This window comes from Argentina silus, assembly GCF_951799395.1.
Source record: "Argentina silus genome assembly, chromosome: 14".
Taxonomy (NCBI): Eukaryota; Metazoa; Chordata; class Actinopteri; order Argentiniformes; family Argentinidae; genus Argentina; species Argentina silus.
Window position 1 is genome coordinate 5,778,327 of NC_139668.1, and position 27,158 is coordinate 5,805,484.

The following is a 27,158-nucleotide window of genomic DNA, read 5'->3' on the forward strand; positions in this document are numbered from 1 at the left end:
GGACTGGCTGGGCCTCACCCCGACCACCTCCCCCGTCAGCCCCGAGCCCTCCGCCCCCGCCGACACAGACGACGACTACGCCATCGCCCCCGGCAACGCAGCCCCTGCCTCCCCAACGGACTCCTGGGAGGAGAGCACCACTGACCACGTGCACCCCTTCCTGGACCACGGCCCCGCCCCCACGGCGCGGGATGATGACCTCATCACCGGGACCGGAGGGCTGGGGGAGGAGGAGCTCGCCGACAACAACCTGATTCGACTGGCCGAGGAGAGGGAGGGGGAGACGGGGGAGGCGGCCTGTACGGGTGAGGACTGCCCCCCCCCTCCCCCCTCCTCCGGCCGCGGCCCCACGGTGGCGGCCATCGTGGTGGCGGTGTGCGCGGTTGCCATGGCAGCCGTGGCGGGGGCGTGGTGTTACCGGCGGCGACAGCAGAAGAGCTCGGTGTACGAGATGAACGGGAAGGGCCAGAGTCAGAGCAGACACGGCCAGCAGATAGAGATGCAACAGAAGGTGTAAGAGAGAGAGAAAGGGGGGGGGGGGTGGGGGGCTGCAGAGACAATGGGGGGTTTGAGGGGGTGAGGAGGGGTGTTGAAGAGGGAGGAAGAGGGAGGGTGTTTGAGGGAGAGTGAATTGGGGGGGTTATATGGGTATGAGTTGAACGGCTACATAAAGAGACAGAAAGGGGGGTGATGGATGAGGGGGGTGAGGAAGTGGGTGAGGGATTGAGTGAGGGAGGGGGTGAGGGATTGGGTGAGGGGGTTGAAACATTGGGTGAGGGAATGGGTGAGGAAGTGGGTGAGGGAGGTGAGAAACCGGGAGTTACATGAGCGGCTATGCTAATGCTAGCTGGAGCTCAACTGTCATGAAATGCGAAGGGACTCCTGAGAAGAGAGCTCTGGAATATTGTGGTACCGATCCAATTGTGTTGTGTTACTGTTTTTGTTGTTGTTGTTGTCATGTTGACTTTATTGACTTCATGTTGACTGCTCAATTTAGCGGTGGTGTTGTTGTTGTTGTTGTTGTTGTTGTTGTTGTTGTTGTTATTGTTGCTCATGGTTTCATTTCCGTTGTATAATCTTGTGTGACATTGATAATTCTTTAATTGTTATTTTCTGTTCATGTCAATTGTACAGTGAGTTTAGATCCCCATGCATCTGTCAGTGCAACACTTTAGACATTGTAGCAAGAGGTAAAGGGACGGGGGGGGGGGGGGGGGGGAGCAGAGAGGAGAGAGGAGAAGGGGTGAGAGGAGAGGGGAGTGTATATAGGGGAGGTGTGAGGGACGAGAGGTGAGGAGCAGGAGAAGAGGAGTATGCGGTGCATCTACAGACTTCCTGTCTAGTATCTGGGTCTGTGTTGGTTTTGACAGAGTCTACCAGTGAGAGATTTAGTGGAGCTAGTCCAGACTGCAGACTCAGCCCTGAGCTGGGGGGGGGGGGGGGGGGTGTTGGGTTGGGACATAATACATAATGTGTGTGTGTGTGTGTGTGTGTGTGTGTGTGTGTGTGTGTGTGCATGTCTCACGCCGGCGTGATTTGCCGGTTGGCGGTGTGACGTGTTTGAAGGTTCCCAGACTGCAACAGGAGACGTCGCCAGCAACTCAGAGAGACGAGAGATCAGTGGATCTGACGCTTCCACGGCAACAGAGAGGCCTGCTACTGTAGACAGACAGACAGTCAGACAGAGAGACAGACAGACAGAGAGACAGACAGACAGAGAGACAGACAGAGACACAGACAGACAGACAGACAGATGTCGGCCGGCATACAGACAGACAGACATTACCATTTATTTTATTTTTTTAATTACAATGAAATGAATACAAAGTTCAACTGGTCAAGTAATCATATGGCAATATACACTCACTGAACACTTTATTAGGAACACCTGTACACCTTCTGGTGGAGGTGATGTAATGGTGTGGGGAATGTTTTCTTGGCACACTTTGGGTTAGTTAATACCAATCAATCATCACTTGAATGCCACAGCCTATTTGAGTATTGTTGCTGACCATATGCATCCCTTCATGGCCACAATTTACCCATCTTCTCATGGCTACTTCCAGCATGATAATGCACCATGTCACAAAGCAAAATCCGTCTCAAACTGGTTTCATGAACATGACAATGAGTTCAGTGTTCTTCAGTGGCCTTCCCAGTCACCGGATCTGAATCCAATAGAACACCTTTGGGATGTGGTAGAACGGGAGATTCACAGCTTGAAAGTGCACCTGAAAAATCTGCAGGAATTGCGTGATGCAATCATGTCATCATGGACCAGAATCTTAAATGAATGTTTTCAACATCTTGTGGAATCAATGCCACAAAGAATTGAGGCTGTTTTGAGAGCAAAGGGAGGCCCTACCCAGTATTAGTATAGTGTTCCTAATAAAGTGTTTGTGAGTGTACATTTCCTTCACTCTTTTCTGAATACAGACATACAGAGTATAGGACGAGACAGCTATACGTAACAAATGGGAATCCATAAGACCACACGTGCCACTTTGGGGGAAGCTGCAGGGTCGTGCCATTGACACCCAGCAAAAATACCCCAAACGTATCCTCACCGTTCTCCTAAACCTGACACTAATGTTGTTTCATCATCATATGTTGTTTTGGGTGTCATTAAAAACATATTTGAAGGAAATCATTGTACACCGTCTGCAAACTGCCACCACGGATGCAGAAAATATGACTCAACATGCGAACAGCCATTACAGATAGACATGTAGCATTACTAGCCACCTAGCATCCACTGGTTGATGTTGAAGTAACTTTTAAGTGTGATGCAGTTAATTGGTGAAGATCACACATTAATATATCAAGCACGGAATTCATACAGGAATGAAAATCCTGTTACAATTCAAAAAAGTGTTTTATAAACATGTTGCTAGTACGTGACTTCAGGCTAATTTGACCAGGTTGCTATAGAAGTGTCCCAATGTTTTCCCCCGTCTTGACTCAAATTCCGGGATTTTCTACTAAGTACCCAGATCAGAACAAATTGCCTTTGTTGAACATTCTGGCTGATTCATGTTGATGACATCACAAATGTAATCCTTACTGAACCATCGAATTCCGGTGCAGAACACTGAGAACCAAGTTCTGAAAACATCCTCTGCCACCTCCCTAGGCCCATACTGTATATAACAGGGGAGGCTGGTGGAGGTAGAAATCAGAGGACGGGCTCATTGTAATGCATGGAATGGGTTAGCCCGTCCTCTGATTTCTGCCTCCACCAGCCTCCCCTGGTCTATAACGTTAGAGAATCAGTCACCTACTGTATTTCAGCCCAATATGTTAGTCAGCAACTTCTAGTACTGAATACTGAAATATTGACACAGAGGAAGTTGCGGTAAGTCAATCGACAACAGTTCCTGCATGTATCACAATGTGGGCTTGATTATAATATTCTACCTTTAAAACAGTATTATTGACAAAGACTACATAAGTGGTCCAATAAGATCCAGTGTTCTGATGTATGTTGTAAAAACTGTAGTTATTTCATATCAAATCTGTCATCAATGTTTTTTTTCTAAACTACATGTATGTGTTCTGAATGGTGGGTTGTTTTGTTGGAGGCAGGAGAGAAGGCACCTTTAGTTTGTGGGGGTGTGTTTGTATGTATGTGTTTATGTAAATAAGAGTGTTCTACTGTACTTACCTACTGTACGTGCTGTTCTGTAGGGGGAGGGGATATAAAAGGAACCACATACATACTCTTGTCATGTCAGTATATAATTGACTGATTGATTGATTGATTGATTGATTGATTGATTGATTTGATTTGATTTGATTCTCACACACACACAATCTTCTCCATGTCAGAAGTGTTGGGTTTGAATGAGATGGAGCAGGATAAGAATGTGATGTCATAGAGATGCTTCAGGAAGTAAATCTACACTGGGAGCAAAATGGAACTCAAAATGGAACTCAGTTCTGTTTACCCAGTAAACAGAACTAGATGAAATGATTGGAAGTTGGATACTTTAGCAATAATTAATAATACAAATAATTGCTTGGATTTATATCGCGCCTTTCCACCTTACAGAGGTGCTCAAATCGCTTTACCGTGTATGGGGGAAGTCACCTCAGCTCAGCCACTGGTAATGCCACGGCAGCCATTTTGGGCCCGAAAGTTCACCACACATCAGGCTGTTAGTGTAGAGGTCTTATAAACTTTGACATCACGTCATCATGTCAGACATATATATATATATGTGTGTGTGTATGTGTGTGTGTGTGTTCTACTGGTCATAATAAACTGATACATGTGTGACTGTGATGATGGGGTAGGTGGTGGTAGTCAGGGGTGGTAGGGGGACGACGACAACGAATTCCCAGTCACCACAGCGGCTGTCCATTGTCCTCTCCAGTCCGCTCAGTGAGAATGTCCTTTTCTCAACCTCAAAGGTCCTTGAGGGTATCTCCCACCAGTCTGCGAGGACACACGTTTGAAGGGAAGATTGTTTGTGTCTCACTCCTCACAAAAGGAATTTTACCAAAACCCACCCTGACCCCTGACCCTGAAGGCCTCTCTGATGTCTGTGCCCCCCCCCCCCCCTACCAACCCCCCCCAAACCATAACCCCCCCCCAAATCAGCAATCTACCCTTCCCTTAAGTTTAGACAACGAGCAATATGAGATAATGGAGTGGGAGATGGAGAGAGAGACTCGAGAGGAAGAAGTAGAAAGAGGCAGAGAAAGAGAGCAGGAGAGAGGGAGATGGAGAGAGGGAATGTAAAAGAGAGAGGGAGACGGAAAGAGGGAGGGAGACGGAGAGAGGGAGAGTAAGAGTGAGGGAATGTTCCCCTGTGGAGGTTTCTCACTGCCGTGTGATAAACTGCACTGAGACTCCATGTTCAAACATTATTAAACGACTCAGTGTTTTCTCTGGCTGCACTCCTCCGCTCAGTGCCGGCCCAGACCCAATCAGGTTTCATCTAATGGACCCCTAACCCCCCTTCCTCTGCCTCCACCGCTCCACTCTCTCCATCCTCGTCCACTCTCCTCTCACCCCCTCTCTCGGCCAGTAGAAAGGACTCTTTATTGGAGCCTGAGTCTCAATCAGCCCGTCTCTCTCCCTTCCTCTCTCACTTCCTCCATCCCTCCCTCCCTCCCTCCCTCCCTCTCTACACACATTTCGATACTGATATAAGCATAAATGTATATTATTATTATTATTTATTTTTTTTGACCTGAGAATACTTCCTGTTTTGAAAAAAAACAACCTTGGCTTGGAACTCGTCCAGTAAAAGATGTCCAGTATCTACATAAGGCATTGGGTGCATGCAGCAGTGGAAATGGAAGAGTTCCAAGCCAAGGGTTAAACAGGAAGTATTCTCAGTTTGAATAATAAACATTTATGCTTGTAATAGCAGAAATAACAAATATCAATATGCCTGTACAGCCCACAAAGACATGAGATTGCTGTAGAATTTGTGGAGATGTTTTTAAGTAGTCATACTGATAGCGTTGGTTGGTGTTCCCTACTACTTCCACTAGCATGGCTAAATGCTAGCCCTGAGCCCAGCCAAAGAAAGCAAAAAAAATGCAAATGTGATCGTGAAAAGTGTCCAGATGAGCCTTCAACACTCGAAGTAAGGGGAGAATGAGGTCTAACATCCAACAACTTGAAGTATTACTTTAAGGGCAGAGACTACACAGCGGACAGGAAATCGAAACGCAAAAATGTTTCCATTTATACACAGTGTAAAAAAGAACATACAAACAAACTTGACAAAACACATCATACAAAAAAAGAAAAATGAACAAAAGTCTGTATACCCTGTAGCTCACAGCCTTAAAGGCCCAACATGTAGTTTTGCATGTTGCTGCCCCTCTGGCTACATTGAAAATGTGAAAACGTGAGCCAAACGTGCAAACCGAACGTGAAATAGGCACGTAAAGGTCATTGTCCTACCCGACACCAGATTTGTTTGGACTAATACAGCACTCTTCACTGAACGTTCTTGATCATGTGATCGCATTCCTTGATGGCTACCGATTTATCATGGCCATTTAAGCACTATTTTAAAGCAAAAATCTACATACTGGACCTTTAAAGGCTAAAACAACCAACTCAATTAATTCTAAAGCAGAACTCCTTGGCCTCTACATTCTAAATGTAATGAAAACTTGAGCTGGGCACGGAGCGTGTTAGATAATGAAATGTGTTTGTGATGATTGGGCACAAACGCAAGCTCACAAATAGGCCGAGCGGAGATGCAGATATTGCAACGCTACACATATCCCTGAAATCAACTTCCCCAAATAGAACAATGATAGCCTGTGCCTGAATATTTATGACACACCTCATTTGTCTCACATGCTGACATTTTCCTTCTCACACATTTCCAAACAACAATGCAATACCTCAGTAAAAACGTGTGAAAAATGTCACAGGTCATAGCAGCAACAGGCGCGTTATTGTAACAGAATACAGATGTCTGGATATTTTAGACTGGGGTTTGCCACAGACAAAACAGTAGTTCTCTTTGCTGAATGATGAAGAAACAAACCCCCCTCCCCCTCCTCCTCCTCCTCCCCCTAGTCCATCTGCTTTAGAGCTGGCTGACACAATGCATCACTCAATCTCTGCTTCGGAACCGGTTGCCACAGTGTAAGCTCTGGAAGACGATGTTGAACTTTGATTACGGAAAATACCCTATCTGAGTTACTCTCTGAGCTTTCTGATTGGCTGTCAAGACCATATTCATCCTCTGTCTTAACTTCTAAATATCTGAGCCCTCTCTCTCTGGAAGTATAGAATGACATTTGTAGACATAGGTTGTAGGTCCAGTACAGGGGAGTATCAAGGCAAAATGTCTTGGCCCAAACTGTATCTCAGCATCTGAAAGCGCCATCATCATCACCTACTGGGTCATCAGATATATCGACTAGCTCTGAAGTATCCGGATCCTCTCGGTCAACCTCAAGTGCAGCAGTCTCAGCTCCATCCCTGTCCTCAAGGTCACCATCACCGGAGTCTGATTCATTTTCAAGTATTTCTCCTGAGACATCTTCTTCAGAGACATCTTCTCCTGAGATATCTATTTCAGAGACACTTTCAATTTCTTCCGTTTCGACGGTGGACAAATAAAACCGTGCCATTCTCATTTTGGTTCTTTCATATATATCACCGACTGTCATGTCCAGAGGCATTTCATTCTCTTTGAAATCCCATACTTTAAATAAGAAGTCACTTTCAGGGCCTTTCTTAGACTGACCTTCAGGGAAAAACAACTCCTTTCCCATCTTCAACAGGCATTCGTAGTCTGTATCCTTCGGCACTGACAGCTTTCGGGTCCCACCACCCCTTTTGGTTCTAACCTGTTTGTAGTTGTGGATCCATCCCAACTCAATACGTCGAGTACTCTTGACTGCGTTCTTGTTTCCCGCTGTTGGGCTTTGTCTTGAAATGGATTCCCCTCGTTCATCTTTGCTGGACTCCTCTCTAGACTTTTCTTTGGTCCGTATTTTCATTTTCTTTCTTAAATTCTCGGAGACGTCCATTTTCCTTTTTATAGCACCCTGGTGTGTTGTTCTTGTGGATTCACAGTGTCTGTGGAGGGCAACTCTATCACCAAGGGCAGGCAGATAGCTAGCTAGAGCTTCGTTATCTAATGACATTATGGTCTCTGCATCAATCTGTCAACATAACAAAAATACCAAATTAGGATAGGCATACATTTGAAAAAGCAAAGTTGATGTGCATTGTGCGCAATAGGAGTATAGTTCATATATGGAAGCCTTGAAGCGTATAGCAAAACACATTTTAAAAATGTAGCTCCACTAAGTTTATCTTGTTTGGAACACCTACTATCTTGTATGGACAAGTTTATAACAAGATAGCGAAGTAGTTCGGACGAGATAAATGCTTTTATTTCTGTTTTTGCTTTATGCTTCAGGGCCTTCGAGACGGTGGTGTAACAAACTGACAAATATTTAGAAAATGACCTTTTCTCTGCCTCTCAATGCGTCATTGATCTCAGGCTTGTTCAGGTGTGCTTCATTCTGAAAAGAGAAAAAGGATGTGTTGACAGCCAGGAAGATTGTACAGCCATAAACATATAAACAGCAACATTCACTATATAGGATGGAGTTACTCATCAGTAAAATATATTCATACATGCATATATTTTACATATACAGATACATGCAGTATCTATAAAAAGCAGATGAAACCAAAAGGAGCAGCTGATTTTATTCTGAAATAATCAGCGTCACTACAATTGAACATACAGTAGGTCTAATCGATTATGAAGGTGATTGTTTACACCTGAGCTAATTTATGATTGGCCATCATAAGGGGGTTGGCCACTTATCCAACCAATATATTCAAGTTACTGTATGAATTATTAATACATTTTCTGACATTTGTAGAATGAATTTCTCACTTGGAAGTTGTTGGTAAATATGTTTAAATAAAGGTGGAAAAGTCAGATTTAATGCATTTCAGCTCCAGACTGTAAGGCAAAAAAGGTAAACATTCTGAAGTAGGGTGTAGAGCTTCTATAGGCACTGTAAACCCATGTCCTAATAAACCCAGGGCATTGTCAAAATACATGAAATACATTGACAACCCCTAAATAGGGCATAGTGTACTCCTGTGCCAGCCAGGTGTACTTCTCTCTCACACACATGCACACTCACTCACTCACTCGCTCGCACACACACACAAACCAAGATCCTAATAAATCAATAGTTTGACAGAGAAAAGTACCGCTTCCCTGCTTTCTGAAAGGAGATACAGGAAAATTATATTGAGCATGAGGCATTTATAAGATATATAATTCAAGAATCATAAGCTATATATCATTCACTTAAAAGTCCAAAAATAATAAATTCCAGATTGCCCCTTTAGGCTATGAGATATTTACATTTCAAAAGCAATTACAAAAACAAGAACTTTTCAACCATAACATTAGGCCTTTTGACTACTTTGACACACACACACACACACACACACACACACACACACACACCATGGCACTGTCAAACAAATACAATAACAACCCAGTTGATGGTAGGTTTTTCTCCATCATCTCCACCAGGCTCGGTTTTGATCTGCTCAGCTGTATTGGTATTGGGTAGAAGGTCCCTTACGTCATTCTTCACAGGTTGGGTTTGATACAGATGGTGTGGCTGAGGTGGATCCTGATCACAGTCACTTTGCACATAGGGAGGACGCTGAGGGAGACTGATGAATTGAAGCGGCTCCTCCTCTTTCAGTGTGGGCACCGCGTCCTCCAGCCCTAGGCGGCGATATTCACATCGCTGTTGCTCAGGGGATCCCTCCTCTTCACAGACAAGGAACGATAACTGATTGGGGGACACTCTGTGTAACTTTACATCAGGTTTCAAAACCAAATCCAGCATCTGACGTAGGCGCTCATTCTCTTCTTTTGAACGGGAGATTTCGTCCTGGTATTCAAGTATCGTTTTTTCAATGACCATTGATATCTCCACAGCAGCCGCTCTCAATCGCTCAGCAAGATACACATTTAACGACTGTACTTTGGACATTTTGAAAGAATTCAAGATTTTGTAATGTCCAAATCAGTTGCACGTAGGGCTATGCAGGAGACTGGATGAGGAAACAATGAATATGCTTCCGCTAGTCTATTTCTGCTCTCCAAAAACAGCGCGACAGCGACACACCTGTTGTATTGTGGTAATCTGGGATTGGTACATGAATTTTTTGGACATTGAATGACATATAGCCATTGATTCTTGAAGAATATAACTTAGAAATGCCTCATGCCCAATTGCTAGCTTTTTGATGGCATAGACGTCCCTGCTCCTACTCTACAGCTAGTGGTTTGAGTGTGTTTGATTCACTGACACCCTAATCCTTTTATACCTGAATATCAATATCATTAATCTATATCATTGTTTCCTCATTTTACTTCCTTGTTGTCCTTGAAGGACAATGCTGAGAACCTGACACCCTGCCATAACTTTGAAAACACCAGAGGACAGGCTCATTGCATGTTTGATACCATTCCATGCATTACAATAAGCCCGTCCTCCGATTTCTGCCCCCACCAGGCTGGTGAGAACCTGACACCCTGCCATAACTTTGAAAACACCAGAGGACAGGCTCATTGCATGTTTGATACCATTCCATGCATTACAATAAGCCCGTCCTCCAATTTCTGCCTCCCCTGGTGCACAGGTGCTTCCAAAGTTCTGGCCGGGTGTCAGGTTCTCACCAGCCTGGTGGGGGCAGAAATCGGAGGACAGGCTCATTGTAATGCATGGCATGGAATGAGGAATGGTCCCTTGAGGACCTGTTCAATGTGCAGGGAGGGGGTAGGATAGTGTAATGGGTGCATACACAAAGGGACTTTTCAGCATTTATTTGATAAGGCATAGTTCTGTCAAAATGAACAGCTCTCAATCAAATGTTCCAGCATATTCCCCATTTCAGTGCACATTTGCAATATTATTAGTTTTTTTCTTTTAATGTGGCACAGCCCAGCAGGCAGTACTTTGGCCCTTTCTTAAGTGTTAAATTCAATTCTTCACATCCTCTCCTCTGTCTTCCACTCACTTCCTACTCAAAACATATTGGAGGAGAAGATCTAGGGTCTTCCCCTTAGATATTCTCCTCCAATGCTTTTAGAGAAGAAGCAAGTGGAGGACATGAGATCTGCAGAACTCATTCTAGGAATGATCACACAATGCACTCTCTTGGTGACCAGTTTTACCCCACTGAAACTCCATAAGTGATTCCTTATCTTTTCATTATATTTCCTTCTATATTCCATGAGTCTCATGAACAGGTAATGTATCCTGTCAAAGGTCTTGGACAGACGTGTATACAGTCCAATCTCAACGTGTCACCCTTGCATTAGCCCATCAGTGCCTCTACACTATATAGTACAATTAAGAACTAATGATTTCATACAGACTGTCCAGAATGAAAGTGCAACTCACAATTGTGCAAGACTCCTGATACCATAAATCAGCAGAATGAATACAACTTCACCTCTCTTAAGCCCTGTGTGTGTGTGTGTGTGTGTGTGTGTGTGTGTGTGTGTGTGTGTGTGTGTGTGTGTGTGTGTGTGTGTGTGTGTGTGTGTGTGTGTGTGTGTGTGTGTGTGTGTATCTTTGTTTGATCCATCCAATACATTTTCACTGGAGAATGGTGGACAAAGCATAGGAGTCCATGTTGGGTCATTGAAATGTAGCCCCAACCTGCTATTAATGGGGCCCTTCAAGAATAATCTAACTTCCTTGTTCTTTGATTTCAACCACAGTCTGCCACTCCTGTTTGAGCCACTGTGAATAAAACAATGATAAGTCTCTCCTGTCCTGGCCCACCAGATAAACCAAGTTTAAACTAAAACCAAGTTTCAGTTTCATGGAAGAGCAACTGACAGAATATGAAATGTGAAATATGATTATGAAAAAAAGAATTAGGTGAATATGAAATGGGTTTATTTCAATAAGGCCTTGTTTGTCTCATACAAGGTAAAAAAAAAACATGTAACATTCACAGACCAGTCTAATCTACACAGGACTTTCAAATAAACAACATACACATCAACTGAGAACAACATCATCCATGCCCTTTATAGATAATAACACAATACAAATCTTATCATTCAAACATCATTGGTACTGTAGCCTAATAGAGAAGTGCCTGCATATGCCCTGCTTATCAGAAACTTAACAGGGCTGGGCATTGGGAAGTTGCTGACAGCGCTCCAGCACAGCTTGTATCCCTCCCACTTGCACCCCATGGTACATCCCTGTGATGGAGACGTTGTAGACTCCACCACTAATATACTCTTTGGAGAGGGTTGCAGTGAAGGGGATGTTCAAATGGTACTGCTTTCCTACCATCCTAACCGCACAAGAGTGGTTCGGGGGAGCTTTAACAGTCACTGAGAGAGAGTGGGAGATGGTCTCGGTCACGGACTTGCCGCTGGTGTAGGTTTTCTCGTATGTGTAACCAACCGTCACTTCCACAGAAAATGACCAAATCAACGGTATCTTCGCTTTTACAGTGCTGGAGATGGACGCATCAACAGAGTTGGATACGCTGGTCTCCCAGTGACTCTTTCTCTCCGTGCTCTGCTGAAATGTAATGGTCTCCTGTGTAATTTGGCAGTCATAGTTGGAGGCTGCATATTGATCAAACATCACGGGAGGAGCGTCGTGTACGATGGTATTCTTATCAATTTGGTACACTAAGTTGGATATCTTTTGTGTGTAGCTACCTGTCCTCAATGTCAAGATGTAAACACCAGCCTTGTTAGGGTATACAAGCTCTCTGCCCTCACTCGGGTAATAGAAATGATCATGCCAAATTACCCCAATACCAAACTGAGTTTTTGCAGCATAAACATCATCATTGTCGGTCAGTGCCGTGATTGAGTTTTCAGGAATGTACCCTAAGAATGCTCTCCACTCCAAAAACTCTAGGTTTTGCTCGTTTATCAGTAAATCAAATTGAGGGTCTTGCTTCTCCCAACCGCTCTGGGAGAATGTGCAGACAGGTCCTAAGGTGGGGTTGTAGTGCCCTATCGCCCAGGGGCATGTTGTGGAGGGCGTACAGATGTAGTCCATGCGACTGGCCTCCTGGTTGTAGACACTCACCGCCCACTTAGGCAGAGTCCCGGACCATGGGACCCATTTCAAGTTTGGGTTGTCATTGTAAGTGGGCCGGGAGTTCTGGCGGAGAGACTGGACCTGGCGCCCCCATGTGGCGTTACCAGGTACAGCAGGGATCTGAGGGGCTAAGACCAACAGCAAAAGGTTAGTCACAACCAACTACTGGACAGAATTTAATCCATGTACAATGAGAGATGCTTCTGAATATATAAGCACCTCTATACTTAAACTTATACTCTGTACATGTAGATCATTTGGTTGGATAATCATGATATTGTAAGTCAATGCTTTTTTTTAATGAAACGTTTTAGCTCCATTTTACAATCTTGATACCTATGTAGAACAAAGAGGCATATAGTGGCAATCAAAGAACATAAATGGAATTTAAGATGATATCTTAATGTTATTATATCTCAAAATCTGTTATGACGTAGTCCTAGTTCAGTGGAGGCTGGTGAAGGTAGAAATCGTGTTTGATACCATTCTTCATTCCGTTCCATGCATTACAATGAGCCCATCCTCCAATTTCTACCTCCAGCAGCCTCCCCTGGCCTAGTTACAAGGATGTGTCATCATGACACATCATCATCTCAGTACAGCAGCACATCCTAAAGAAGAGCAAGGGTTTTTAAAGCCTTAGGTTTTTTACATGTTTTCAAGGACAGATGATACAGTTTGCAATCAACAATGAAGTGTAGGGCTACAATGGTATGGGTATAGGCCCATCGATTGATAATGATTCAAATGTTTACCTAAAATAATAAATGAATTCATAAAAAAAAAATACAAATCATGGTCAATGGTCAATATGAGAATTCTCATTTGTGAGGCAATTATGCATCATTATATTTCCCCTACTGATGACACTCACCCTCCAAAACAGCCTCACCTGAGAGCTCTGGAGACTCCTCCATATGAGTTCCCTCCTCTGGACGAGGTTCCTCCACACCGAGGCTGCATTGCAGCAGAAAGGCACTGGCGACCAATACTGCCAGTCTCATCTGAAAGGAAACACTTATACTGATTATACTGACTATAGAATTCATCATCCTGAAAACAGCCATCTACAAGTATTAAGACAAACTTCTCAGTACAAGTATTAAGACAAACTTCATAGTCCTCCCATCATCACCTACCTTTGCTATTGAAGTCTCCTGGTCGTCAGCTTGTGTGTGAGTGTGTTTGTCTCTCACAGACACTGTTATATTTATACCTGAACAGTCATATCATTGTTTTATTTATCAGTTAGTAAATGATTGAACTGTTTGACCATTTCTGAATAAACTCCATAAGTGATACCTTATCTTTTCATTATATTTCCTTCTATATTCCATGAGTCTCATGAACAGGTAATGTATCCTGTTATCAGTCTTGGACAGACATGTGTATACAGTCCAATCTCAACGTGTCACGAGAACCTTCAATAGATTGCGAATACCTGTGGGTTCATAAGTACTCTGACAATCAATGGCAATTAATTACTAAAGAGTCATTTCATTTCCTTGTTCTTTGACTACTTTGCAGAATTCCCCGAATTAATGATTTCATACAGACAATTGTGAGTTGCAGAATGAAAGTGATAAATATAAATGTAAATGTAAATCCAACCAAGTCAACAGCAGCTAGTTGAGATATTTGGGGTTCACCATGTGATTTTATTGTAAAATAACAATCCAAATATTCATTCACATCACATTTTTCCTTGTAAGCCAGTGAGCAGTGAGCAAGTTTGATTTAAGAACATAGACAACAGACAGAGGGGGAGTGAACACACATAACAGAGAGAAAGAACTATCATCATCACCATCATCTTGTCGTCCTCATCATCATCATCATCATCATCATCACTGCCTGTACCTCTGTGGTTTACATGTTAGTGCACAAGATCCAGAAATATAAAAAAGAACATTTAAGATTTCAAATGCATGTAAAAATCTAACTTATTCTAATCAATCAGAGCCCTCAAAACCACCCAATAAATACCACCCATGGGGGATGCCCCACGGCATGCTGGGAGTGTTCTTGCCGTCCGCTCAGTTCTGTCGTTTATTTTTCAATCTTTCCTTTTCTCTTTCTTTTCAGTGTGTCCAACGTGTGCTACTGATCAGCGTCCAGGAACTCATCAAGAACCTCCAACACCTCCCCCTGTGGACACGGACACACACAGACACACACAGACACACACAGACACACACAGACACACACAGACACACAGACACACAGACACACAGACACACAGACACACAGACACACACACACACACACACACACACACAGACACACACACACACACATTAGCTTTTTTCTCTGTCAGCCCTGTCTTGCTGAAATGACATGGAGTTAAAGACTTAACCCCAACATCTTTCATAGTCGTTTGATTGATGATCACATGAGTGCTGGTTGATCTAAACCAGTGAAGAGTGGTTAAGAGTTGAGTTCATGCAGACATTAATTCCCTTCCAATTGTCCCCACAAACATTAAACTAATAGACCACAAATGCAGCCTCTGAGTGAGCATGAATGAATGAATGAATGGATGATTTAATTAAATTGTATTTTCGTGTCTATAGTCATAATGACCCATCCCTGATGGGATCATGAGACACATTGCATATTATCAAATTATAGAACAACAACATCGTTGTGTATAAAGGCACTTCCAGTGCTACATTTTCCATAACAAAAAGGTAGATAAATCCTGAAGTCCACTAAGGATCCTGATTTCTGGTCCAATTCCAACTCTTGGACATGGCTACGGCCGCTTCACCAGGCTTTTCTCTCTCCACAACTGGCTCAAGGCAGAGTGCACAACCCTTGGAATCCACTTCACAACAATTTCGACCTCTCCTGGAACCGTAGTGAATAACTATAAGAGAGATGGACTCCATTCCAACCGCACTGGTGCACACTTTCTCTCTGCAAACATGGACATGTGCCATCCTACACACTGTCATGGTTGACTGAGAAAGTCCATGCCCCCACAAGGTAATCACACCACCATGCCAATAGAAGAAAGTCAATTAAATCAGTTACCTTGTATGGTTACTACAGTCTGTCATGGTCACTACAAGGGGCCTGGACTTCTAAACAAATACTCCCTAAACTCTGCCAGTCAGTCTGTTTTCAGTCTAATTTCATTCCAGTTAACAGTCGCAACTGGCTACATATGAGATCCACTAAACGTCAGTTAAACTGTACTACTCGTGGTGTAACTGCAAGTAATCTGATCCCATTAAATGTTCCACGTCCTGCACTAAGAAAGACTGGATGGGGAAAAATGGATATGGCACTTCTTAATGTTCGATCACTAAGCAGTAAGACGTTTGTTATTAACAAACTCATATCTGAACATAAAATTGACCTGCTATTTAAACCTGGTTAAATAGCAACGGACCTACTGTTCTTATTGAGACGTCCCCTCCATGCTATAGTTTTGAGCATTCTACAAGGCATGGTAAAAAAGACAGTGGGACTGCCTCTATATTTGACGCCCTAAACTGTAGAAATATCCTTATTGGTGATTTTTGCTCCTTTGAACATCATGTTATACTGTTAAAATCCCAACCCCCTGTGCTTGTTATAACAATATATAGACCCCCTCAAACAGTGTCCTATCTTGTTAGATAACTTCACCGAAATGTTGTCTATTGTCAGTACCAATTATGACAACATTATGGTCATAGGTGACTTTAATCTACATGTGGATAATCCTGCCGACTCTAAAGCCACTGAGTTCCTAAATTTGTTGAGCTCTATGGATTTTATTCAACATGTTAATGGACCGACTCACAACCGCGGTCATACGTTGGATCTAATTATCACTTATGGTCTAAGGATTGATGTAATTGACATGGCAATCTCAGACCACTACTGTGTTTTTCTTCTCTGCATTCTTATCATCATCTAGCTTTATTACTGAGCAGGTTGTTAGGAAACGTACCTCTGAAGTTGCTGAACATTTCATAAATCATATTAATAACATACCTCCACAGATCCTTCCTCTTGTGATGATTTAGTCAACAATTTTAATAATAACCATTGACGCTATAGCACCAGCCAAACGTAAGAAGATTAAATCTAAACAGAAACCACCATGGAGAACTGGGCATATTATTAACTTAAAGAAAAAATGTAGAAAAGCTGAGCGTCAATGGATAAAAACTGCAAGTCCATTATGACATTTTTAAAGAGCACCTCACTCTCTTCAATAAATCAATTAGAAATGCAAGACAAGCTATCCCTCAAGATCTCCTTTTAGTTGTTCCCTGGGTGAGGACAAAGAACTACGGGGAGGCGGCATTTAGTGTCTATGGTCCTCGCCTCTGGAATAGCCTGCCAGAGGAGCTGAGGGCGTCACAATCTGTAAACACCTTTAAAAGAAATCTTAAGACATACCTTTTTAGCTTAGCATTCTCTTAATCCATCTTATTTTAATCTACCCTCTTCTACTGTGCTGCACTGGTCTCTCTGTTCTACCATGTCTCGTATTTACTATCATTACTCACTATCATTTTGTTATATTACCGTTTATTTTCACTGCATTGTTGTATTTTCACTGCATTGTTGTATTTTCACTGCATTGTTGTATTTTCACTGCATTGTTGTATTTTCATTGTATTGTTAAGCACCTTGTATTGCAATTTTGCACGAAAGGCGCTATATAAATACAGTCTGATTTGATTTGAGTTTGCAGTTAGCGACAACATACTACACCTCATTAATAATGAGAAACCTTCACCTGCAGCTCAGCCATGTTGTTCATAGTAATTGGTTCAATGTCACTACTGCCTGCCTCCCTCAACCTGCTCCATTGAATTATGGGACTGAAATAGGAAAGGACTTCCTGAATAGTGTGCAGTGAATTCATACTACATGAAAACGCAAATCTAGTATGACATCCTTGCATTTTATACATACTCAATTTCGGTTAGATCTCGCATTGTGCAAAACGTTCTTATCTTGCAGACTGAAAACAGCAACTAAATAGGTCTCAGCATGAACGTTCTGACCCTAGTAGGGCACCTGAGTGGTGGACCTGCTGTGGCTCGGTCGAGTGATCTCAAAGAGGAATCTGGGGGGTTTTCAGAGAAAGTGTAGTTTACGGAGAGCGTGCTTCTGAGAACCAAGATCCACTAACACCCTGTAAATTCAATCATGAGTGACTGGAAAACTAGAGGTAACTCACCGAGGCTATATTCAAACTCAGATCATTATCTTTGTATGATGTGATCCGTTTTGATGGCGTGTGAATATTTCAAAAGCATAGTCTTCGGAAATCAATATTTTGGGACCAATTAATTGGGACCAATGAAGATGTCAAAGTGGTGGTAATAGACAAAACAAGCACACAAATACACACCTCGTCATCACTCTCCAGGCGCTCTCTGGAGAACTCCAACATCTTTAGCTGCATGGTGGTCTGGTTGAAGTACTGCAATGCCTCCTGTAACACATGTAATCCCACACAGTCAAGTTACAGGCACGTTTTTTGTGTGTGTAATTGTGTAGGTTATGTGTGTTTTGTGTGTGTAGGTTATGTGTGTTTTGTGTGTGTAGGTTATGTGTGTTTTGTGAGTGTAGGTTATGTGTGTTTTGCAGGTGTTTGATGCCTCTGTTTTGCTGGGGTGTTTTCTGTGTGCCACACAGATGGAGGGAAGGGTAAAGGATGTATGTGTGTATAAGCTTGTGTTTGTGTGTGTGTGTGTGTGTGTGTGTGTGTGTGTGTGTGTCTCTCTCTCACCGCTCTGGGGAGGAAGTCTTCATCGACGAGACCCCACTTTTCTCTGTGGTATTGGTAATACACCACGTTGTTCTTCATGACCTCATCGCTGGGGTCAAACAGCATGTAGCTGGCCACGCATGGCACTGCATTCTTCAGGTCGTTCACTGGGGAGGCAACAATCTGTCAGTTAGCATTTACCCTACAGTTAAGGAGAACCACATTTAGCCTAGAGCTAACAAGAACAGCATTTACCCTACAGTTAACCAGAACCACATTTAGCCTAGAGCTAACAAGAACAGCATTTAGCCTAGAGCTAACAAGAACAGCATTTAGCCTAGAGCTAACTAGAACAGCATTTAGCCTAGAGCTAACAAGAACCACATTTACAGCATCCAGCTTCAGGAACTAGCATCAGAGCTGACAGACACAATAACAACAAATGTCTAGCCAGTAACCAGATGGAATGAGGCCAGGCGTTCCAAGTTCTATTCCTGACTGTATCAGATTCTGCTGCTTGTAGAAAATGTATTCGCTGTACGGTATATTGATGTATACTACAGTCTTTACTGTAGACATGACTGATAAAACGTATAAATAAATGTATGCCTACTACATTTTACTGTCAATTCTTACATGTAGCAGAGGTAAGCTGGTCGTACCTAGCATAGCCTTGTGCAGTGACATCACCTGACACACACTTGAAGCAACTGCCCTATAGGGAGAGCATCTGTATATAGACAGAGCATCTCTGGTTCAGTGATATTGATTGATGGTTGAGTGTGGACAGTTGGTGTAAGCACGGTAAGGGATTCAGCGCTTTGCTACATCAAATGTGTGTGACTATGGCTGTTCCTTCTCTCATATGTGTAATAAGATTGTAACAACAAACATGGTTAATAACACTGTAATACTAAACTCATGTGTGTAATAACAATAATAATAACACACTCACATTTGTAATAGGCAAACTGTAGGTAGTGGTACATTGTCGCCACAAACTTCTCTACGACGAAACCCCCGACCACAGGAGTCAGCTCACTCTCACACTTCACCTTCCTCTGCAACACCTCTGTGTAGTGATCTGTGGGAGGGAGAAAGGGGGAGAGAAAGAAAGGGGGAGACATAGAAAAGAGAAAAGGAACCATCATCATAACCAGTAAAAACAAGTGAATAAGCTGCAATGCACTACATTTGAAATGCACGACATGTATTGTAAACTCAAAGCATAGGGTGTTTTCAACCTGATATGGACAGGAGAACTCACCTCTGACAGAGGGCTACATGGACAGAAAGAAGAAGAGAAAGATAGAGGGATAGAGGGAGAACAGTATAAGACTGAGCTGTGATGGAGGGATAGATAAATAGAAGGAAAGATAAACTGATGAGAGATGGAGGGAGGGATACTCACCTGTGATGGAGGGGTAGATGGGGGGGATAGATAGATAGAAGGAGAGATAGACTCACCTGCGATGGAGGGATAGAAGTCTTTAAAGTCCTTGACCTCTCTGGAGCCCTCAGAAGCAGCCAGACACTCGTCGTAAACCTTGAAGAAGTCCCTGAGCGCCAGCTCCATGTCTGACACAGACGTACGGTAGTTATCACCGTTGTACGCCCGCACCGCACGCACAAACAACATCTGAAACACAACAACATCATAAACAACAACACAAGACTCCAGTCAGCATGTAACATGCCTTAGGCCCTATTGTATCCAACCTAGGTTTAAAACAGCTAAGGCCTAGCGAACTGAGACCCTCCAAAATGCTACAGAGTGAGTAGTATGTTTGGTTTAGAGTTATGGAAGTCTTAACCAGCCTTGTGACGTATCGCTGGTCCTCCCAGTGCCTCTCTATCCCACAACAAACAGCCACCACACCCACACTGCCTATAATACAGCTGCTTGTGTGTGTGTACATAATTGACTTGGTCTCGATGTCTTTGAGATTGCGTGTATGTGCTTGTGTGTGCGTGCGGTCATGCATGCGTGTGTGACGTGTATGTGTGTGTGTGTGTGTGTGACGTGTGTGTGCATGCGTGTGTGAAGTGTATGTGTGTGTTTGTATGTGTGTGTGTGTGTAGGCCTACCTCGTAGGACCTGGTCTCCAGGTCTTTGAGGTGTTCATCAGATCCCGGCAGGCTTTTATAGTACGCCATGTTCCTCTGCATCATCTCATCATCAGGGTGCTTCAGCAGGAAGGTGTGGGCCGCAGACACAGCCTTGGCCAGTTGGTCAGACTGAAACAAACACACACACACACACACACACACACACACACACTTCACATCAAAACAAGAAAAAGCACAGGTCCCTTCCATAGCACAGACCCCCTTCCCAGTGAGTCTCGTGGCACGTATGGAGACGTCACAACCACCGCAGGGGGAGAAACGTTAACACTGGGTTAAAGCCGTGCCTATTGTTTGCATTATAGCCGAACTAAGTCAGTGAAAACATACATTTTATGGAATCAAATTCAATGGAATTGAACTCCATTTCTCAGAGGTGCAAGACGTGCTACAGTTAGGCTGGATTTATTGAGAGAGACAATAAACAGATTGATATCGATCTAACTCTCTCTCTCTGTTCCCTACTCCTGCGCATTGGGTGAGGACCGAGCAATGCGCCGCTGTGATTTCACTCTCGAACTCACTTTGAAGTAGGCGAACTGCAGGTATTTGTAGGGCTCTCTTTTCTCGAACTCTTCCACCGTGTCCCGGCTAGGCATGGTCTGCCTGAAGGCTGGCAACCCCTGTTTACAGCGTTTCAAACACTGCGCCCGTTTCATCACATTACCGAAAACCCGCAGCTCCGCAAACTCGGCAAACTTCTCTTCGTTGTCGATTCGCACGGAGCTGCAGTTGAGGTTACAGAAGGCCTCGCTGTCTCGGAGCAGCCGGTACAACCGGAGAGAAACCTCTAGGTAGTCCACGGTCTCCTGCCAGTTCTCTCCGGTGTATTGGTCCAGCGCGTGTTTATACGCAGAGTCTAACGGCATAAGCTCGTGTCGCGGGAAACTCCTGAAGCTGTATTTCTCGTATTGAGAATAGACAACGGTAACAAAAAATGCGAATAAAAGTAAAGAGACGAGAGGGGATCTGGAGGGTGCCATCTTTAATGTCGGTAACGGTGGACGACTAGGCTACGTCTCCGCTATGCCTGTGTGCGTGGTACTGGGACCGCCTCAACCCCCACCACGTATCCGGACACAGCCCACCCTCCCCCGGCTACATAAGGCAGGCAGGGGAGGGCGAGGGGTGGGGAACCACTGGAGCTCCCTGCTCCTCCCCCTAAATCTCTGCTGTTCTACAGAAATCCTTAGTTGGACACTGCAATAAAGTGGGTGAAATACAAGTAACCCTTTAGGATTCAGAAATGATTATCAAAAAGTTGCAGAGAAAGTTATAGCAACAGATTTCCTGGATGACTAGGTCTATTCCAACTTTTATTAAAAAAAAAAATATTATTATGAATTAATAATGAAATTAAACATAAATATGAATACATTTCATGTTGATATATATATAGGTTTTTATATATACAGGCTATACAAAAGTGTATGCTATTTAATAGAGGTTTATTCCATAAATAATGTTATTCTCCGAATTAGCCCCGGGCACAGCGCATCACAGCTGAGCCTCCCCCTCCTGTTGCCACGTAGAGACTTTCCAGAGACACAGTAAATCTTCCCCACTATTCCCAAACAATCCCAGAGAGCCATAAACTCCCGTAAAAGCCCTGCAAGCGGAACACAAGAGTGCGTTCAAGAAGGCGAATTAAAAGTTGTTTTGACCAATGTAGGTTACATAGACTGGATAGAGTCTGTGCAGTATGGTGGGGTCTTTTGGGATCTTGAAGTGATGTGATTTACACTACTTCCAGCTGTGTACAGGCCCTACGTTACCACGTTTACACATCTGCGACGCGCTACTGCGCCTGCGCCATACGTGGTGCGCAAATCTTCCCCATTCAATCCCGGGACGGACGGGGACCGAAGTATTACTAGTGAACGAGACGAAGACCGACCAGAGGAGTCGAAGCAACCGGGGATAGAGAGAGATAGAGCGAACGATAAAGTTACGGGTATTCACGCTGCAGTCGCAGTTATTGGAGAGTCGCATGAAAATGAACCAGTGCGTGCACGGGATGATCTATCTGGCGGTTCTGGTGGCGTTCGCCGCCTGCAACGCCCCTCCAGTCCCGTTAGACGACATCGTTATTGAGAAAACCTTCGTGCCCGAGCAGTGCGGCCGTGCGGTGAAAGTAGGGGACCATGTCCGGTATCACTATAACGGCATGTTCCCGGACGGGAAGAAGTTTGACTCCAGGTAAGGGGAACAGACACAACTTTTCACCTCATCTCATGCAGTTCTACACGCATGCAGCGCTCTGTGAAGAGGAGAGTGCGTGCGTGCGCGTCCACTAAGTCGAGTGCGTGTTTTATTACCGGGCCGGCCCACAGCCACGCATGCAGCAACAGACTCACAGCTTCCGTTCTCTACCGGCAGGCAGCAGAACGCAGGGCTTTAGTGAAAACAAAGTTGATCTATTGAGAGATGCAACCATAACAGTCAGGTTTAACTCCACAGAGTTCATAACTCGATTGTTCCTGCATCTGTTGACGTATAACTCCCTTGTTCAGGCTTCTGTGGTCAATGGTGCGCACCTGTATGCGCTCACAGGTATCCAGGTGTTTGTTTCTGTGTTTACTCGAGTACAGGCCAAGCCTGTTATGTTACGCATGCGTAGTCAGACTGTTGTGATTGTAATGATTGTATCGTTCATTGATGAAGCGCTTGGACAGGCGGCCTAAGGTATGTGCGTGGCAGTCAGGCCGTGGTAGTGACTCGGCAGGTAATCCCTCTCCAACCATGGGGACAGAGTGAGCCTCATGCATGATGACTGAATGAATGAAAGAAAGAACGAATGAGTGTGAGTAAATGAACGAACGAATGAATGATTGAATGAATAAATAAATGAATGAATGAGTAGGCCTATTAGTGGTTGTTTGAATGAATGACCAAATAAAAAACAGACTTGTCCATGTTGTATAGAATGTTGTTGAACTGTTTTCTGACCAAAATGAGTTTTGGGAATCTGTGAGTGTATCTGTGTGTGTATCTGTGCGTTTCTTGGGATGTGTGTATTTCTTTGTGCTTTCTATTTTGTATATGACCGTGTGTGTGTGTGTGTGTGTGTGTGTGTGTGTGTGTGTGTGTGTGTGTGTGTGTGTGTGTGTGTGTGTGTGTGTGTGTGTGTGTGTGTGTGTGTGTGTGTGTGTGTGTTGCAGTTATGACCGTGGCAGCACCTATAACGTGTATGTGGGTAAGAAGCAGTTGATCGAGGGGATGGACAAAGCGCTGGTGGGGATGTGTGTGAACGAGAGGCGACTTGTCAAGGTCCCCCCGCAACTCGCCTACGGGAAGGAAGGATACGGTAAGGGTGTGTGTGCGTGTCTGTGCCTGTCTGTGTGTGTGTGTGTGTGTGTGTGTGTGTGTGTGTGTGTGTGTGTGTGTGTGTGTGTGTGTGTGTGTGTGTATGTGTGGGTGCTCACAAGTATTTGGGGACAGCACCAAATTGACTGACCAGGTATTGAACCCAAGACATCCGTGTTACTCAAGACCAAATAAGCCCACTGAGCTAAAGCCCTAAGCATGAGCTCATGAGTCTTCAGGTCTCAGGCATCAGAGGCCTCTTCACAGAACATGTAATGTGATTCCTGTACTTACGTGTGTGTGTGTGTGTGTGTGTGTGTGTGTCTGTATGTTGTTTACTCTATTAATAACATTAATAACAGACACACAGCAGCTGCACCCCCCCCCCCCCCCACACACACACACACATAGTAGTGTACATTACACATGCAGGCAGCTTCAGGCAGCTATTCTTCACATCAAAGACACACACTATCTCCTTTGATCTTCATATTGTCATATAGACAAGCTTGTGTGTGTGTGTGTGTGTGTGTGTGTGTGTGTGTGTGTGTGTGTGTGTGTGTGTGTGTGTGTGTGTGTGTGTGTGTGTGTGTCAGTAAGAGCGTTGATGGGGAAGTGAGAGGCATATAAAGGTCACCAGGGGGTTGGTTGGTTTAGTATGTAGAGATTAGGAACAGGAATGCTAGGAACAGGAACAGGAATCCAGTGGTTCCCCACCCCTCGCCCCCTCTACTTGGCATGTAGAGACTGGTGTGTGCTTGCTTGTTTGTGTGTGTGTGTGTGTGTGTGTGTGTGTGCTTGTTTGTTTGTTTGTTTGTTTGTTTGTTTGTTTGTGTGTGAGTGAGTAGAGAGAGAGGGGGCGGGGGGGGAGGGGGAGGGCATGTACAGGCAGGTAAAAGTAGAGTTTGTTTCCTCGAGTTTTATAGAGAAAGAGCGAGAAGGAGATGTGGGGGGGGGTATATGTCTGTGTGTGTGTGTGTGTGTGTGTGTGTGTGTGTGTGTGTGTGTGTGTGTGTGTGTGTGTGAGCGAGAGGTAGGGGAGAGGTGACAAGGATTGAGAGAGATGGGGGGAGGAATCAAGTGTGCCAGTGCTGGGCTGAAACTAAAAGCTCTCTGCCCTCCTCCATATCTCCAAGGTGGGAGACTGTGGGCCATCATGGGCTCTGCCCTGGCATTCTATCTGCTCTGTGCCTTTAATTCCTACTTTGCCCACTAGGTGGTAGCATTACCTTGTGTAGGGATTTTCCTGGCCTGTGGCTTCAACTGGTGCATGCCTGCCTGCCTGTGCGCGCGTGTGTGTGTGCACGTGTGCTCGTTTCAATGTGATCCCCTCCCCCTCTAGGTGACATCATCCCTCCAGACGCCATCCTCCATTTTGACGTTCTGCTGTTGGACGTGTGGAACCCTGAGGACCAGGTGCAGATCAACACCTACCACACCCCCTCGGACTGTTCTAGAAAGGTGGAGGTCTCAGACTACGTACGCTACCACTACAATGGAACCCTCTTGGACGGAACACTCTTCGACTCCAGGTGAGACGCACAGAAGTTACTTGTACTGTACACACACCTAGTAACCCTCACCTGTTACACATACTCTACACACGGTATACACACACCTACTAACATTCGACATGACATACACTGTACACACACACACACACAGCCTGTTTGTAGCAGTTCCTCTCCCACCCCTCTCCTCCTCTCTCTCCCACATCCTCTCCTCCTCTCACCCCTCTCCTCCTCTCACCCCTCTCCTCCTCTCACCCCTCTCCTCTCTCACCCTTCTCCCTGTCTCTACTCTCACCCCTCTCCTCATCCATCTCTCCTCTCCTCTCCCCTCTCCTCTCCTCTCATCTCACCCCTCTCTCCTCTCATCTCCTCACCCCTCTCTCCTCTCCTCTCACCCCTTCCCCCTGCAGCCACACTCGTCTGCGTACCTACGACACGTACGTTGGGATTGGCTGGCTGATCGCCGGTATGGACCAGGGGCTGCTGGGAATGTGTGTGGGAGAGAAACGCATCGTCACCATGCCCCCGTCACTTGGCTACGGCGATAACGGAGACGGTGAGTGGGTGCTGCTGGGAAATGTAGTTCTTTCTAATCTAACTCCTGTGGTCAAAACATGGTCCTGGAGAACAAAAAGCTTTAGTTCCAGCCCAGGGCTGACACGCCTGAATCACAAAATGGAGAGTTAGTATTATGTTCTCCTGGGGACCCCCTGACCAGTGAAGGATGGTGGAGGTAGAAATCAGAGGACAGGCTCATTGTGATGCATGGATTTATAATAAGGAATGGTATCAAACATTCCCCATACCATTCCATGCATTACAATAAGCCCATCCTCCGAATTTCTACTTCCACTAGCCTCCCCTGCATTTTTGTTGTAGTTGCCCATCAGACCACAGGGGGGCAGTGGTACACAGCAGGGGTAGCAGACACATGCTGAGGTGATACCCTCCAAACCCTCCTCCATCCTCCCTCCATCCCTCTCTTTCTCTTCCTATAAGAAGTGATATCCCAAAACAGACCTCTTTTGACGTTATTCAGTTGAACTTCCTCAACCTCCAAGTTTACTATTGTTACTACCCATCCGTCCATCCATCCATCTATCCATCTATCCATCCATCCATCCATCCATCCTTCCCTTCATCCTTCCACCCTTCTCTCTCTCTCTGTAGGTAGTGACATCCCCGGCCAGGCGTCACTGGTGTTTGACGTGATTCTATTGGACCTCCACAACCCCAGAGACAGCATCAGCGTGACCAATCAGGAGGTGCCTGAGGGCTGCCCTCGGAAGACCGTGGAGGGAGACTTTGTACGCTACCACTACAACGGATCACTGCTGGACGGGTCCTTCTTTGACTCCAGGTGAGAGAGATGTGTGTGTGTGTGTGTGTGTGTGTGTGTGTGTGTGTGTGTGTGTGTGTGTGTGTGTGTGTGTGTGTGTGTGGGTAAGAAGCAGCTGATCGAGGGGATGGACAAAGTGCTGGTGGGGATGTGTGTGAACGAGAGGCTTGTTTGTGAGACAGAGAGGGACAGGGAGACAAAGAGAGAGAGAGAGAGAGAGGGAGAGAAAGAGAGAGAGAGAGAGAGAGAGGGGAGAGGTCACAAGGATTGAGAGAGATGGGGGGAGTAATTGTGGTGGAATTCCAATTTAAAATACTTTGAAATAAAATGCCAAAGACTAGAGCTGATGGTTTATTCAGAGACTTTTATTCACAAGTAATAAAAGCCGAACCGGTTTGCAAAATATCAATTCAAATTCAAATCCCCCATATGCAAATTATTCACACTTTCTGACTGTAGTCACCAATATCATTCACCCGGTTCCTATACCTCATCACGGCCTGGTTTCCCCTCCCATTCCGAAAGATAG

At 44.7% G+C, this 27,158-nt stretch overlaps 2 protein-coding genes across 2 annotated transcripts in view; one reads left to right on the forward strand and one right to left on the reverse strand.

Annotated features, from left to right (window-relative positions):
• Nucleotides 1-14,267: 14,267 nt before the first annotated feature.
• On the reverse strand, nt 14,268-21,532 carry crtap (cartilage associated protein). The gene is made up of 7 exons (XM_083684744.1): nt 20,998-21,532; nt 20,435-20,584; nt 19,814-19,985; nt 19,302-19,430; nt 18,368-18,513; nt 17,987-18,070; nt 14,268-14,772 (listed from the first exon to the last, which is right to left on the reverse strand). The coding sequence occupies exons 1-7, from the start codon at nt 21,454-21,456 to the stop codon at nt 14,725-14,727; spliced, it is 1,188 nt and encodes a 395-aa protein (XP_083540870.1). The 5' UTR covers nt 21,457-21,532; the 3' UTR covers nt 14,268-14,724.
• Nucleotides 21,533-22,321: 789 nt separating this feature from the next.
• Nucleotides 22,322-27,158, forward strand: part of fkbp9 (FKBP prolyl isomerase 9) — an 8,951-nt gene continuing 4,114 nt past the window's right edge. The window contains exons 1-5 of the mRNA XM_083685340.1: nt 22,322-22,672; nt 23,635-23,780; nt 25,122-25,311; nt 25,701-25,846; nt 26,461-26,650. Of these exons, the coding sequence (XP_083541466.1) occupies nt 22,464-22,672; nt 23,635-23,780; nt 25,122-25,311; nt 25,701-25,846; nt 26,461-26,650 (881 nt within the window). The 5' untranslated portion in view covers nt 22,322-22,463. The remainder of the gene's footprint in view (nt 22,673-23,634; nt 23,781-25,121; nt 25,312-25,700; nt 25,847-26,460; nt 26,651-27,158) is intronic.